Source organism: Chlorocebus sabaeus, chromosome 19 (assembly GCF_047675955.1).
Source record: "Chlorocebus sabaeus isolate Y175 chromosome 19, mChlSab1.0.hap1, whole genome shotgun sequence".
NCBI classification, from domain to species: Eukaryota; Metazoa; Chordata; class Mammalia; order Primates; family Cercopithecidae; genus Chlorocebus; species Chlorocebus sabaeus.
Window position 1 is genome coordinate 33096934 of NC_132922.1, and position 14999 is coordinate 33111932.

A 14999-nucleotide genomic window follows, 5' to 3' on the forward strand; every position below is an offset into this window, starting at 1 on the left:
GTTAGCCAGGATGGTGTCCATCTCCTGACCTCGTGATCTGCCTGCCTCGGCCTCCCAAAGTGCCGGGATTACAGGCTTGAGCCACCGTGCCCAGCCCACCTGGCTAATTTTTGTATTTTTAGTAGAGACAGGGTTTCACCATGTTGACCAGGATGGTCTCAGTCTCTTGACCTTGTGATCCGCCCGCCTCGGCCTCCCAAAGTGCTGGGATTACAGGCGTGAGCCACCACGCCCGGCCTCCAAACCCTTTATTTTTCTGAAGACACCAAGGCCCAGAAAAGTGAAGTGTCAGGAATTTCTTCCCTGCCCCTCTCCTTTTCTGATTAATTCTTGGGCATTCTTCAGCCCTGACCCAAATGGCACTGCCCCTTCTCTGGGTCACCAGTCTAGGTCACGGTGCCTGTGTGTTCACACTCCCCGGTTGGTGCGTTCCTTGGCGCTGCACAGAGCATGCCGTGAAGTTTGGGGGGTGGATCGACGTTCCTAGAGTAGCACATGCTTGTTTTCATGGTGTCCACTGTATGTATAATGGTATATTTTTGTAAATAAGCTCCACTGGGCCGCGGACACATGGATCATTTTTGCCATTGTCCCTAGCCCTGAGTACAGTGCCTGCACTGCCAGCAAGCCCAGCACGTCTACCGGCGGGAGAATGCCATCCCAAAGCCACAGAGCGTGTCAGTGGTGGCCAGGGCATGAGTCGAGCTGGTTGTCCTGGCTTTGGGCTGGCGTGCCCTCCTGTGCCGCATGTGGGTGACCTCAAGGTCGCATAGTGTTTAGGAGGTGTGTGTGCCTGGGGAACATAGTGACAGTCATTTGTTATTTAAGAATAAATTTAGCTGGGTGCTGTGGTGCACACCTGAAGCCCCACCTACTCAGAAGGCCGAGGTGGGAGGATGGCTTGAGCCCAGGAGTTCAGGCCGAGGTAGGAGGATTGCTTGAACCCAGGAGTTCTAAGCCAGCCTGGGCAACATAGTGACACTCCATCTCTTAAAAAAAAAGAAATTCAGGCTGGGCACGGTGGCTCACGCCTGTAATCCCAGCACTTTGGGAGGCTGAGGCGGGCGATCATGAGGTCAGGAGTTCAAGACCAGCCTGCCCAACATAGTGAAAGCCCGTCTCTACTAAAAATACAAAAATTAGCAGGGTGTGGTGGCAGGCGCCTGTAGTCTCAGTTACTCAGGAGGCTGAGGCGGGAGAATCGCTAGAATCGGGGAGGTGGAGGTTGCAGTGAGCTGAGACCACACCATTGTACTCCAGCCTGGGTGACACAGTGAGACTCTGTCTCAAACAAAACAAAAAACAAAACAAAAACAGAAAAGAAATGCAGTGAGTCAGCTCTCGCCTGTGAGTGGGACCAGGAAGGCAGGGATGATGTTGGCCCAGGAGAGGACTGCCCTGCAGAGATCTGGCCCTTACAGATCTTCCTCTGGGAGCACCTGTGTGCTGTGCCTGTCCCCACGTGGCCCACGCCTCTATCTGACTGGCTGCGTGGTGTTTTCAATGAGTTCCAGGACATTTGGCTTCCAGAGTACATGGGAGGCCCATGGGCCTCAGAAGCAAAGCTGGCATCTGAGCATACTCGTGCGGGCCTGGCGCCCCCCAGCTCAGCAGCAGCGAAGCTGCCCCCTGCCCTCCCTGGGCACCCTGGAGCCTCAGCTGTGTCTCTGAAACCAGGGCAGAAGCGCCTTCCTGGCGAGGCTGTGGTGAGGATTGGAGGGGAGGCCTGCGGATGGGGCCTGGCGGTGCCTGCTGGGGTCCTTGTTGTCGGAGATGGTATTTGTCACCCCCGTCCGGCAGAGTCCTGGAGGCCGGGGGAATGGCACACGCAGGACTCCGCCCGTCACCCTGCTCACTGCTAGGGCCTCAGGGATCCTGGCTGTGAGCGTCCTGGCATGAGGGCAGCCTCACTGAGGTGAGGCGGGGGTATTTCCCGTTCCCCACCTGCCTGGCTGTCTTCCCACTGGCCCTTGGAAGAGAGTGGGCATGAACTCCTGGCTGCCTGAGTTTCCTTCTTACTGGCAACTTTGTTTAGGGGTTGGGGTGGGGGTAGGGCCGCTATTGACTGGGGAGCCTCTGTGGTTTCCAGGGAGTCTGCGTCCACGCCCTTGGAGGCCCACTCACAGCTACAATTGACTCATTCGATTTCTTCTTAAGTGACAAATGAAGCCAGGGCTGGTGCTCTGCCCGAAATTGACCAGCCAGGCCTAGGAATGCCGCTGCCGGCTCCTAAAGCCCTCCAAGGCCATTGCCCAGAGGAGGCGGCCTCATGTCCCAGGGTGTGGGGACCCCAGGGTCTGGGCCGTGCGGCCTCAAGGCACAGCCCAGGGGAGCTGCCCTCACTCTGTCCTCTCCCGAGACTGCCACACCACCTCGCCCCTCTGTTATCCCATATGATCATGGATTTGATAAAAAATGTCCCATGGGGGAGCAGGCGTGGTGGCTCACGCCTGTAATCCCAGCACTTTGGGAGGCCAAGGCGGGCGGATCAGGAGGTCAGGAGATCGAGACCATCCTGGCTAACACGGTGAAACCCTGTCTCTACTAAAAACACAAAAAATTAGCCGGGCGTTTTGGCGGGCGCCTGTAGTCTCAGCTACTCGGGAGGCTGAGGCTGGAGAATGGCGTGAACCCAGGAGGTGGAGCTTGCAGTGAGCCGAGATCGTGCCACTGCACTCCAGCCTGGGCGACAGAGTGAGACTCCATCTTAAAAAAAAAAAAAAAAAAAGTCCCATCGGGGTATTCATCCCAGCCCTGTCTTTAGTGGTGACAATGTAAGCTATTCGCATGCCCCACACTGGGGTTAGTGGTATTCACTGTGTGTGTGACACACCGGCATGGGTCAGTGGTCTTCCTCTGTGATGTGACAATGTCGGTGTGGGTCAGTGGCGTTCTGCTGTGACACACCAGTCTGGATTAGTGGGTGTTCCACCATGTATGTGACACTGGTATGGGTTAGTGGTGTTTGCTGTGTATATGAACACACTGGTGTGGACTTCGGCCCTGAGCGCTAGCGACACTTTGCACTGGATGGGTTGTGGGACTACCCTGAGCATTGCAGGGTACTCAGCAGTGCCCCCACTGCTACCTGCAGTGCCAGGAGCATGCGCCCCGTAAATGTCTCCAGACAGCACCAGATATTTCCTGGGTGTCCAAGTCGCCCTGGCTGAGGACTGCATGAGTCTGGTGGGAGACTCGCTGCAGTGCCAAGGTGGCCGCAGTCTGCTTGTGACGCGGGCGTGTATCTGAGTCTGAAGGAAGCTGGTTTTTGTGAGCTGCCTCCTGAGCTCGGAGGTGACAGTGGGCACTTTCCCCACAGAGACCCCTGAAGTTGTTCCTTGGAGAACAAAGTGGCGAGGCGCGGGGGCTGCAGACCTTGAGGCGGAAGCTAGGGTCTGGTCCACTGTGCCGTGGCCTGGGCAGTGGCCCTGGGAGGTGCTGTGGCCTCTGTGGCCTGTTTCGTGGGGTGGGCTCTGTCTTGCGCTTTGTCTCGTGTGGGTGCAGGCTCCCCTTCCTCCCCTGTGGAGCCGGCAGATGGCCCCGGAGCCGGGCCCTGGTGCCTCCCTGTCTGTCGTGCAGCTCAGGTCCCCTCCTATGAAATGCACGGCCACACCCAGTGAGGGTTTCTCCTGGGCTCCCCAGTGGGAGAGTGGGGTGCAGCCTGCAGCGGTGCAGGGCCCCCAGGGCTGTGTGAGCCCCAAGGTGGGGAGGTGGGTGAGGCGCCTGTCAGTGCTGCTTCCTGCCACCTCCTCTGCCTGGGCACAGGCTCTCTCCTCTGTTTGCTTTTTATTTCCTATGTATTCAAGAACCGTGTGAAATTGCCAGTGCCTGGTTTTGTCCTACAAAATAGCCATTTCATTTGGTTCAACCTGATACTGTGTCTATACACACACGCACAGGCAAATACTTTTTAAAACAGGATCACTCTATTCACAGTGTTCTGTAGAAATTTATGTTCAGTCTTTTTAAGACACCTTACTATACTGATGCCAACAAAGATCTTTTTTTTTTTTTTTTTTTTTCTGAGACAGGGTCTCACTCTGTTGCCCAGGCTGGAGTGCAGGGGTGTGATCTCCGCTCACTGCAACCTCTACCTCCTGGACTTAAGTGATCCTCCTGCCTCAGCCTCCTGAGTAGCTGGGCCCACAGGGTTTGCTTCACCATACCTGGCTAATTTTGTATTTCTGTAGAGATGGGGTTTCACCATTTTGGCCAGACTGGTCATTCTTTCTTTTTTTTTTTTTTGAGATGTTGTCTTGCTCTGTCACTCAGGCTGGAGTGCAATGGCATGATCTCGGCTCACTGCTACCTCCGCCTCCCAGGTTCGCACCATTCTCCTGCCTCAGCCTCTCAAGCAGCTGGGACTACAGGTGTGCATGCACCACCACGCCCAGCTAAGTTTTGTATTTTTAATAGAGACGGGATTTCACCATGTTGGCCAGGATGGTCTCCATCTCTTGACCTCATGATCCGCCTGCCTCGGCCTCCCAGAGTGGTGGGATTATAGGCATGAGCCACTGTGCCTGGCCCAGACTGGTCATTCTTTTATTTTAGAGCCAGGGTCTCCCTCTGTGCCTAGGCTGGAGTGCAGTGGCACCATCCTAGCTCACTGCAGCCCTGAACTCCCGGGTGCAAGCAATCGTCATCTCAGATCAATCTTAGTCTTGAGCTGTTACCCAGGCTGGAGTGCAGTGGTGCAATGTTGACTCAGTGCAACCTCCGCCTCCTGGATTCAAGCGATTCTCCAGCCTCAGCCTCCCGAGTTGCTGGGATTACAGGCGTGTACCACCACACCCAGCTTATTTTTGTTTTTTGTTTTGTTTTGTTTTGTTTTTGAGACAGAGTCTCACTCTGTCACCCAGGCTGGAGTGCAGTGGCATGATCTCAGCTCACTGCAGCCTTCGCCTCCCGGGTTCGAGCGATTCTCCTGCCTCAGCCTCCCAAGTACCAGAGACTACAGGTGCGTGCCACCACGTCCAGCTAATTTTTTCTATTTTTAATAGAGATGAGGTTTCACCGTATTAGGCAGGATGGTCTCTATCTCCTGACCTCGTGTTCTGCCCGCCTTGGCTTCCCAAAGTGCTGGGATTACTATCGTGAGCCACCACGCCCGGCCTATTTTTGTATTTTTAGTAGAGATGGGATTTCACCATGTTGACCAGGCTGGTCTTGAACTCCTGACCTCAAGTGATCCTCCTGCCTCAGCCTCCCAAAGTGCTGGGATTACAGGCATGAGCTACTGCGTCTAGCCGGAAGATTTAATTTTTTAATTGTCAAATCCATTCTCTCTATATATAAACATTTTACATTTTATGATAATAAAATAATTTGTGAGCCGACGGCCCTGTTTCCCTGATGCCTGAGGTCTTCCTGGGGTGGCATGGGAAGGCTGAATTCAAGTGTGGGGTTGGCCCCAGGGCACTGAGTGCCTGGGCGAGTATCTGGAATGAGGGAAACAGCTTGGCTCCAGCCAAGAGGAAAGAAACCCAGGATGCTCTGGTCAGGCCAGGACCTGGGCTCAGCCACCATTTTTGGAGCCCAAGCCCGCTGCGTTGTCCTCCCGAGGGGTCCTGACCGGGGCTTTCCAGGAGCAGCTGCCCACTCTGTGTGTGTCCTCTTCCAGGTCGCCGCTGGGACACCGTGAACCAGGAGTGAGTCGGAGCTGCCGTGCTGCCCAGGCCATGGACTGTGAGGTCAGAGGCCAGATCCCCTGCGGGTGCCTTGTGGGGGGGGGGGTGAGGGGTAAGGGCCGGCATGTCCCCCAGCACGCCTCCATGAGGGCTAAGGCCAAGCCCACATGGCCCTTACCACAGCTCCGCACAGACGAACCCTGCCCAGCCCCTCACTGAAGCAGGCAAGAGCCGGGAAGTCCTCCCTTTCCCTGTCCTGCACCTTCCTTGCACTCCACTTTCGGTGGGGCCCCTCCACACAGCGCCTGGGGCTAACTGCAAGGGCGAGGGGGGCTTTTGGTTTAAGACCATTGATAGCCATAGGCTGTGGGTCCCAGCGCTTTGGGAGGCCAAACAGGAGGATTCCTTGAGGCCAGGAGGTCGAGGCTACAGTGAGCTGTGATTGTGCCAGTGCACTGCAGCCCTGTCCAAACAAAGCAGCAAGCAAACACACACAAAAGAGATTTAAAAACAAGAAAGTGGGCATTACATAAGCACTTCATACAATTCTCTCAACTGTAAAAGCAAGACAACAATACTTATCTTGTCTAACCCATGCCATTGCTATCAGGAGCAAATAAATCAATAAAGGTCAAATAAAAGTGCTGGAAACTGTAAGGTGTTTCAAAACATTTTTAACCCACTGGATTTATTTATTTATTTATTTATTTATTGAGACGGAGTCTTTGCTCTGTCACCCAGGCTGGAGTGCAGTGGCGCGATCTGGGCTCACTGCAGGCTCCGCCTCCTGGGTTCACGCCATTCTCCTGCCTCAGCCTCCCGAGTAGCTGGGACTACAGGCGCCCGCTACCACGCCTGCCTAATTTTTTGTATTTTTTAGTAGAGACGGGGTTTCACCGTGTTAGCCAGGATGGTCTCGATCTTCTGACCTCGTGATCCGCCCGTCTCGGCTTCCCAAAGTGCTGGGATTACAGGCGTGAGCCACTGCGCCCGGCCAACCCACTGGATTTAAATTTCCCTTCATAGCTGGGTGAGGTGGCACATAATCCCAGTGACTTGGGAGACAGAAGCGGGAGGATTGCTTGAGGCCAGGAGTTTGATTGAGAAACCTGGGCAACATAGTAAGACCCTGTCTTTATAAAGATAAAAGCGGTGGAGTTCTGGGAGGGGAGCCCGGAGCCCCTGTGGTCATTGTCCTGCCTTCAGCAGGATGCTCCCTGAAGGATTCCTTGCCTCTCCTTCCCTTTAAATGGTCTGGGGAGAGAAGATCACAGCACACGGGTCAGGAGCCTCTCTACCCACTGCATCAGAGCCTCCTCCCGCCCCTCCTGCCGAGTTCTGCAGCCTCTGCAGGGCGCCCGGCACCGGGGCCTCGCGCTGTCCTGGCAGCCTCTGGGAAGGCATCTGCGAAGTCTAATGCCTTGGCGCTTAGTGACTGGCGGCCTGTGTCGCGGTTTCTGAGCATGGAGATCACCGAGCACCCAGGAGGTTCTCAAGCTGCCCCTACTGGGCGTCCTTTCCAGAGGTGGGGATGGTGTGGATTACAGCGTGGTGGCTGGAGGGCTGAGGCAGTGGCTCGAGTTTGATGTTAGTTACATGAACAGAGGAGATTGCAGGAGCTCCCCCGGTCCTGATCCAGGCTTCTTGTCAGTGTCCAAAAGACCACTCTGTGGGTGCCACCGTCCCTTCCCACCTGCCGCTGCTGTTCCGGCTTCGTGCTCTGGAGGCCTCCGCAGGCAGAACGCCGCCGTCACAGTGTGGCGCCCTGACTCGCCGGAGGAGGCGCCTGCCCTCCCGCCGCCTCTGCCTCCGCCCGCCGGGTCAGTGAGGGGCTGGACGTCGACGCGCCCAGCGCTCCCCTGTCCTGCCTTCGGAGGGAGAAAGCCGGGGCAGCAGTGAGGCAGCCCGCCCGGGGCCACAGAGCGGGGATCACAGCGAAACACTCCAAAAGATTCTTTCAAATTATAGGGTTCAGCCTTTTTTCCCATCAGAACTTTAATTCTGTTTAGATATTTCTTTTTTTCTGGTTTGTTTTGTTTGTTTGTTTTGAGACGGAGTCTCGCTCTGTCCCCCAGGCTGGAGTGCAGTGGCCGGATCTCAGCTCACTGCAAGCTCCGCCTCCCGGGTTCACGACATTCTCCTGCCTCAGCCTCCCGAGTAGCTGGGACTACAGGCGCCCACCACCTCGCCTGGCTAATTGTTTGTATTTTTAGTAGAGACGGGGTTTCACCATGTTAGCCAGGATGGGCTTGATCTCCTGACCTCGTGGTCCACACGCCTCGGCCTCCCAGAGTGCTGGGATTACAGGCGTGAGCCACCGCGCCCGGCCAGTTCTGTGTAGATATTTATTTTTCTTCCCCTAGTAAAAATAAAATAAAATAAAATGCGGTAAAATGCACATAACAGAAAATTTGCTGGATGCGGTGGCTCACACCTATAATACCAGCACTTTGGGAGGTGGAGTGGGTGGATTGCTTGAGCTCAGGAGTTTGAGACCAACCTGGCCAACATGGTGAGACCGCCATACCTACAAAAACTGCAAAAATTAGCCTGGCATGGTGGTGCATGCCTGTAGTCCCAGCTGCTTGGGAGCCTGAGGCAGGACAATCACTTGAGCTCAGGAGTCTCAGGCTGTAGTGAGACAAGATCACACCACTGCACTCCAGCCTGGGCAGCAGAGGCAGATCCTGTCTAATCAACAACAAAATCAGTGTTCCTAATTTTCCTTTAAAAAGTGTGGAGAACTTTGCATTATTTTGCTTGTCAGTATCTTCCAACTGCTGCCTCTTTGATTGTTTTGATATTTGATAAAACAAAGACAATGAGATTGGTTTTATTTTTGTTTGGTGCTATTTTTTTGCCAGGTTTGGGGAACAGGATTTTTCCAATTTATGAAACTGCATTGGGTAGGGTAGGTACCATCTTTTCCTTTCTTTTTTTTTTTTTTTCTTTTCTGAAACAGAGTCTCGCTCTGTCACCAGGCTGGAGTGCAGTGGTGCGACCTCGGTTCACTGCAACCTCTACCTCCGGGGTTTCAAGCAGTTCTCCTGCCTCAGCCTCTCGAGTAGTTGGTACTATAGGCATGTGTCACCATGCCCAGCTAATTTTTGAATTTTTAGTAGAGACGGGGTTTCACCATGTTGCCCAGGATGGTCTCAACCTCTTGACCTCATGATCCACTCGCCTTGGCCTCCCAAAGTGCTGGGATTACAGGCGTGAGCCACCGTGCCCGGCCAGTACCATCCTTTTCTTTGCACTGGAGCTGGTCGTCTTATTTCTGCCTCCATTAGATCACTTTTGTAACATGCCTTGCAGGATTTCCTGTCTGTATCATTTCTCTTAACATATTTTTTTCTTGTGATCTAAAAGATAAACAACTATCAATTCTTTTATCAAAAGTGGATCTAGAGGCTGGGCAAGGTGGCTCACGCCAGTAATCCCAGCACTTTGTGAGGCCAGGGTGGCAGATCACCTGAGGTCAGGAGTTCCAGACCAGCCTGGCCAACATGCTGAAACCCCATCTTTACTAAAAATACAAAAATTAGCCAGGTGTGGTGGCATGTGCCTGTAACCCCAGCTACTTGGGAGGCTGAGGCAGGAGAATCCATCCAACCTGGGAGGCAGAGGTTGCAGTGAGCTGAGATCGCACCATTGCACTCCAGCCTGGGCAACAGAGTGAGACTTTGTCTCCAAAAAAAAAAGTGGATCTGGAAGATCAAAAAAGGGCATAGTTCCATATTGGCACAGCACAAGCTCTAATGACATCCATCTTCCAAGCCCACTCCTGTCCTGCGGGGCCAGCCCAGCCTGTCCCTGAAGCACTGGTCCTCACAGGAGCCTGTCCACACAGTTCTCCACCCACTGGGCCCAGTGCTTGACTTCACGGTCACTCACAGCATCTGGACCTCCTCTGGCAGGTGCCATTCTTTCCTCTCCCTCCCTGCCCCCTCAAGTCTTTATTTTCTGTGGGATCTTGAGTTTGATAGCCTGACCTGCCATGGTGGCAACGCCGCTCTGTTTCCAGATTCTGGATGCCTGTTTACCAAGCGCAGGTCAAAAAGAGGTCCTTGGGCAGCGGCTGCCTGCGTTAGCTTCTCGGGGCTGCTTTAGGCAATTCCAAGCAGGAGAGTGGCTTTCAACAACAGATGCGGATTCCCTCCCGGTTCTAGAGGCCTGAAGGCTGGAATCCCGTGTTGCGTGGCTGCTTCCTTCTGGGGCATTCTCCTGGCTCCTGTGGCTGCCTCTGTCTTCACATGGCGTTCTCTCTGTGTGTCTCTGCTTAAATCTCCCTCTCCTTTCTCTTACAAAGACACCAGTCATTGGATTTAGGACCCACCCTAATCCAATACGACCTCATCTTAACTTGATTGCATCTGCAGAAACCTCATTTTCAAATAAGGTCACATTGGCAGGTACTTGGGGTTAGGACTTGCACACTTCTTTTTGGGTGACACAGCTTAGCCCACAGCACTGCCTGCGTCCTCTCTTCTCTCCTCACCAGGACTGTCGCTTGAGGCAGGAATGAAGCACATCCTGTTTGTGAGCTGTCTCGTGCCATGCGGCTGCTGCATACAGGAACTGTTAGGAATTGATGCAGTGGAATTTTGCATACAATTTTTCCTGTTTTCAGAAACAACTTTGGGGAAGTAAAGGCTGAACAGCAATACACAAGCACCTTATTTGATTTTTATTTTAGATTCAGGGGTACACGTACATGTTTGCTACATGGGAATATCGTGCACTGGTGGGGACTAGGCTTCTGGTATCGCCTGGAGAGGGACTGTGTCGTGCTGCCCCGCCCCCACCTCCCTGCCGTAAAGCGCCCAGTGCCTGCTCGCTCCATCTTTGTGTCCATGGGCACCCATTGTTTAGCTCCCACTTATAAGTGAGAACAGTCAGTATTTGATTTTCTGTTTCTGAGTTCGTTCACTCAGGGTAATGGCCTCTAGCTCCATCCATGTTGCTGCAAAGGACATGATTTTATTCTTTTTTATGGCTGCAGCAATACACAAGCTCCTTATTTTAAGCATTTTTTTTTCTTTTTTGAGACAGGGTCTCACTTTGTCACCCAGGTTGGAGTGCAGTGGTGTGATCATGGCTCATTGCAGCCTCAAACTTCTGGGCTCAAGTGACCCTCCCACCTCAGTCTCATGAGTAGCTGGGACTACAGGTGCATGCCCCTTTGGCTAATTTTTATTTTTTATAGAGATAGGGGTCTTGCTGCCAGGCTGGTCTCAAATTCCTGGGCTCAAGTGATCCTCCTGCCTCTGCCTCCCAGAGTGCTGGGATTACAGGTGTCACGTAGCAAAGCATTAAAACAATTTGCTGACGGGCACTTAGCTCACGCCTGTAATCCCAGCACTTTGGGAGGCCAAGGGGGAGCAGATCACAAGGTCAGGAGTTCGAGACCAGCCTGACCAACATGATGAAACCTCGTCTCTACTAAAAATACAAAAATTAACTGGGTGTGGTGGTGCACGCCTGTAATCCCAGGTACTCAGGAAGCTGAGACAGGAGAATCATTTGAACCTGGGAGGCGGAGGTTGTAGTGAACCGAGATCACACCACTGCACTCCAGCCTGGGTGACAGAGCGAGACTCCATCTCAAAACAAAAACAAAAACAAAAAAGCAATTTGCCCTGTAAGAACTGTCCTCCAGGCCGGGCGCGGTGGCTCAAGCCTGTAATCCCAGCACTTTGGGAGGCCGAGATGGGCGGATCACAAGGTCAGGAGATCGAGACCATCCTGGCTAACACGGTGAAACCCCGTCTCTACTAAAAAATACAAAAACCTAGCCGGGCGAGGTGGCGGCGCCTGTAGTCCCAGCTACTCGGGAGGCTGAGGCAGGAGAATGGCGGGAACCCGGGAGGCGGAGCTTGCAGTGAGCGGAGATCCGGCCACTGCACTCCAGCCTGGGCGACAAAGCGAGACTCCGTCTCAACAACAAAAAAAAAAAAGAACTGTCCTCTAAAAGTTTTTGGGTTTTCTAATGAAAAATATTATGGGCTTAGAGGATAGAAATAAATCTCTGCCTGCACTTCCATCTTCCCTCCCGCCCTTCTCTGGCAGCCCAGGAGGTCTTTGTGTGTGAACCTGGGCAGATCTCAGCGTCCCCGCCCTTCTTTTTGTTTTGTTCTCTCTTCCACCTTACGTCTTTCTCTGCTCTGGGCACACCCAGCTGCAGATGCTACAAGGGTTCACCTTTGTTTGCAAGAATATAGCCCCAAACACAGTCAGTACCCCAAGAACAGTCCCTGCCATCTCCCGCAGCGCAGACGCTGGCCGAGCTGCAGTTGCCAGTGCTGCCCAGGGAGCTGGAGAGCTGTTGGCCAAGAGCCTAGCCCCTCCGGGTAGAGCAGGAACCAGCCCCACCACTCCCTGTGGGGTTTGGATTAAGGACACATCTACCCGAAGTAAACCAAGCTTGGCCGAAGGCAGGTGCCCAGCTGTGGTCACCACTCCACAGTAGTTACTGGAAATCTTCCATCTGCCCAGTACCCTCCTGAGCCCGTGAAGGAGATGAGGGGAAAGAAAGAGGCTCCGCCTGTTGGAAGCACAGCCAGGAAAGGTGGGCTCAGATTGCTGAAGCTTGCGGGGGAACCTGAAGAAAGCGTGCAAGCACAGGATGATGGATGATGCCCGTGTGTCACTCACTCGCCTCCCCAGAACAGCCTGTGGCCTTCTCACCCAATGGAAGCTCCCCAGCCACGTGTTTCAGGAGGTCCAGCAGATTCCTCTGCAGAGGAATCCCTTTCTGCAGAGTCGGGGCTCGCTCCCTGCCATCTACGGGCGGTGCTGCTTAAAGCCAGGGCCGCAGACCTTGCCTCTGCCTGTTGAGACCTCCTGCAGGGCACTCCAGGCCACAGGGTCCCTCAGCTCTCCGGGGCCTGCGAGGCTCTTTTGGGCCGGCGGCACCTGGCGCTCTTGCAGGAGGGGCCTCTGGCCTGGCTGAGGTCCCGCCTTCCTGACTCCCCTTTCCCTTCAGGTCAGCAATGGTTCCGGCCTCAGGGATGAGTGCATCACAAACCTGCTGGTGTTCGGCTTCCTCCAAAGCTGCTCTGACAACAGCTTCCGCAGAGAGCTGGACGCGCTGGGCCGCGAGCTGCCAGTGCCAGCTACCCAGCTGGGCCCCGAGCTGCCAGTGCTAGCTACCCAGCAGGGGCCCGAGCTGCCAGTGCTAGCTACCCAGCTGGGCCCCGAGCTGCCAGTGCCAGCTACCCAGCTGGGCCCCGAGCTGCCAGTGCCAGCTGCCCAGTGGGAGGCCTACGACGAGCTTCAGACGGACGGTAACCGCAGCAGCCACTCCTGCATGGTCAGAATAGAGGCAGGTAGGCGGCCGGCCCCACCTCCTTCCCCAAAGCTGGGCTTTTCTGTCGCCCGTTACTTTCAGGGAGCCTCGGGGCTAGAAGGGACCCCCGGGCTCGGCCTCCGCCTCTGCAGTTTCAGCTACCACGTAGGTTGGTATCACTTAACCACTTGACTGATTGGTCTCTACTTGATTCCCTCCAGTGCTGCTGAACTCACTGCCCACCATTTTTGGGTGACTCTGTTAGAAAATTCTTCCTTTCTGATGAGCCAGAATCCCATGTACTGGTCTTGAGTCCCTTGTCTGGACCTACGTAGAATGGTGTTTTTATCCAGTTTCCCAAATGTGATTCTGATGCAAAGATTGCAAACCACTTGTCTGGATTATATAACCCAAGGGGTTCTCTCACTTGGCCTTATATCGTCTCAAGGACATGGAGCTTTAAATGCTGGTGCCTGCATCTTGCCTCCAGAGATTCTGATTGGTCTGGGCATTGCTGGGTCTGGGCAAAGCCCCCAGGTGGCACTACCGGCGTGGCCCCTGTCTCCCCAAGCAGGCCTGACTGACTGTCCCATTGATGGAGGCCCACTGGTTTCACAGTGACTTTTGCCCCTGTCTATACCTGACACTTTTCCTTTCGTATACATTATGCCCCGTGATTACCTATACAAGAACACAGAAGCATTTGGAACCTCATTTCCAGGTGAGGAAACCCAGGTCCAGCGAAGGGTAAATGACTGACTCCAGATCACACAGCTCGCGGTCATGTCACTGCCTCACCGCCGGGACGTAGGGCCAGGCCGCCTCTCAAGCTCGCGCTCAGCCGCCCTTGCACTGTAGGGCACGGCTTCCAGGCCACCATGGTTTCCAGACTGCTCACCTTTCCTGTTGCTAATCCCTGCGCTCTCCTCCAGCCTCCAGCTCCACTCGCCTTTGCCAAGGGGCTGCTTCTGCAGACAGGCTGTCCCAAGCGGAGGCTGGGGGCGTGTGGAGGCTCACCCACTTCCGGATCCGGCCCTATGACGCTCGCTTTCAGTAGTGTGCACGTTGGAATTACACGAGGAACCTTTCCAAATGCAGGCCTGGGGCCCTACTCCAGCTGCCTGCATCAGGCTGTTTTAGGGGGGGAGACTGCCCAGAGGATTCTGACCCAGGTAGACTCCCACCCTGGCCCAGGCCTTCCGAGCTCAAGGGTTGTGCTGCCCTCTGGTGGCTGTGGGGGAGACCAACAGCTGACCCAGCCTTCTGCCTCCCACCTGTCTTAGATGAGTGCTTGAGAACGTGGCTGGAGTTCCCCACTAGCCTGGGGTGGGGTGGGAGGGTGGGGGGAGATGTCTGAGAACGTCTCTGCCTTCTAATCCAGCCAGCACATCTTCTGGCTGGCTCTGAACTGAGGAGAAACCCCGGATCCCCTTGGGAAGGTCCAGGAAGGGCAGGAGTGGACGGGCACAGCTCTGCTGTCAGCATTGCTGTGGGGACAACTGCAGCCCCAGTCTGCCTTGGTATTTTTCTCTCGCTCTTCTCCACACCGGCCTTTGCCTCTAGACTGACAAACCGGGCTTGACTCAAGTGGCACCGGCAAAAGTGATCATGGCAGTTCGCTTAGCCTGACCGGTGCTCTGGTGGGAAAGTGGTGTGTGAATCTGGTCCCTGGCAAGCCTGGGGCAAGGTAGAGACTCTGGCTGCTGGGGTTTCTTTGGTGAGTCCGCTCACTTGGCTGGACACAGACGGATCAGGAAAGATTCCTGTTGCTACTGGGCTGGTGGCCAGAGGGAGAGAGGATGTGTCTGTAACTGAGGCAAGGTGGATAGGCTTCAGGGACAAGTGAGGCACAGATTTGGTGCTGGGGGAGCGATGAGGTGCTGGAGGAGCTGGGTGCTCTGCTCTGCAGGGAATCAGGAAAACTGTGGGGCTGCAGCTCCCGTTGAGCTGGGCCTTGGAGGCTGGGTACATTTGGTTCCTTGGAAACTGGGACGAGGGAATGGCCCTCTTTTAAGCAAAAGCCCAGCAGCTATAAACGCTAGTGAGGCTGGGTGCAGTGGCTCACACCTGTAATCCCAGCA

The 14999-nt window shown here is 54.6% G+C and overlaps 1 protein-coding gene across 4 annotated transcripts in view; it reads left to right on the forward strand.

The window, feature by feature from the left end:
* BID (BH3 interacting domain death agonist) overlaps nucleotides 1–14999 on the forward strand; it is a 44688-nt gene that overhangs the window by 15542 nt on the left and 14147 nt on the right. For 2 of the 4 annotated variants that reach the window (XM_073007085.1, XM_073007083.1), the window contains exons 2-3: nucleotides 5624–5693; nucleotides 12616–12958. In XM_073007085.1, coding sequence (XP_072863186.1) covers nucleotides 5682–5693; nucleotides 12616–12958 — 355 coding nt within the window. In that variant the 5' untranslated portion in view covers nucleotides 5624–5681. The remainder of the gene's footprint in view (nucleotides 1–5623; nucleotides 5694–12615; nucleotides 12959–14999) is intronic. The other 2 variants (XM_073007084.1, XM_073007086.1) reach the window with 2 other exon arrangements.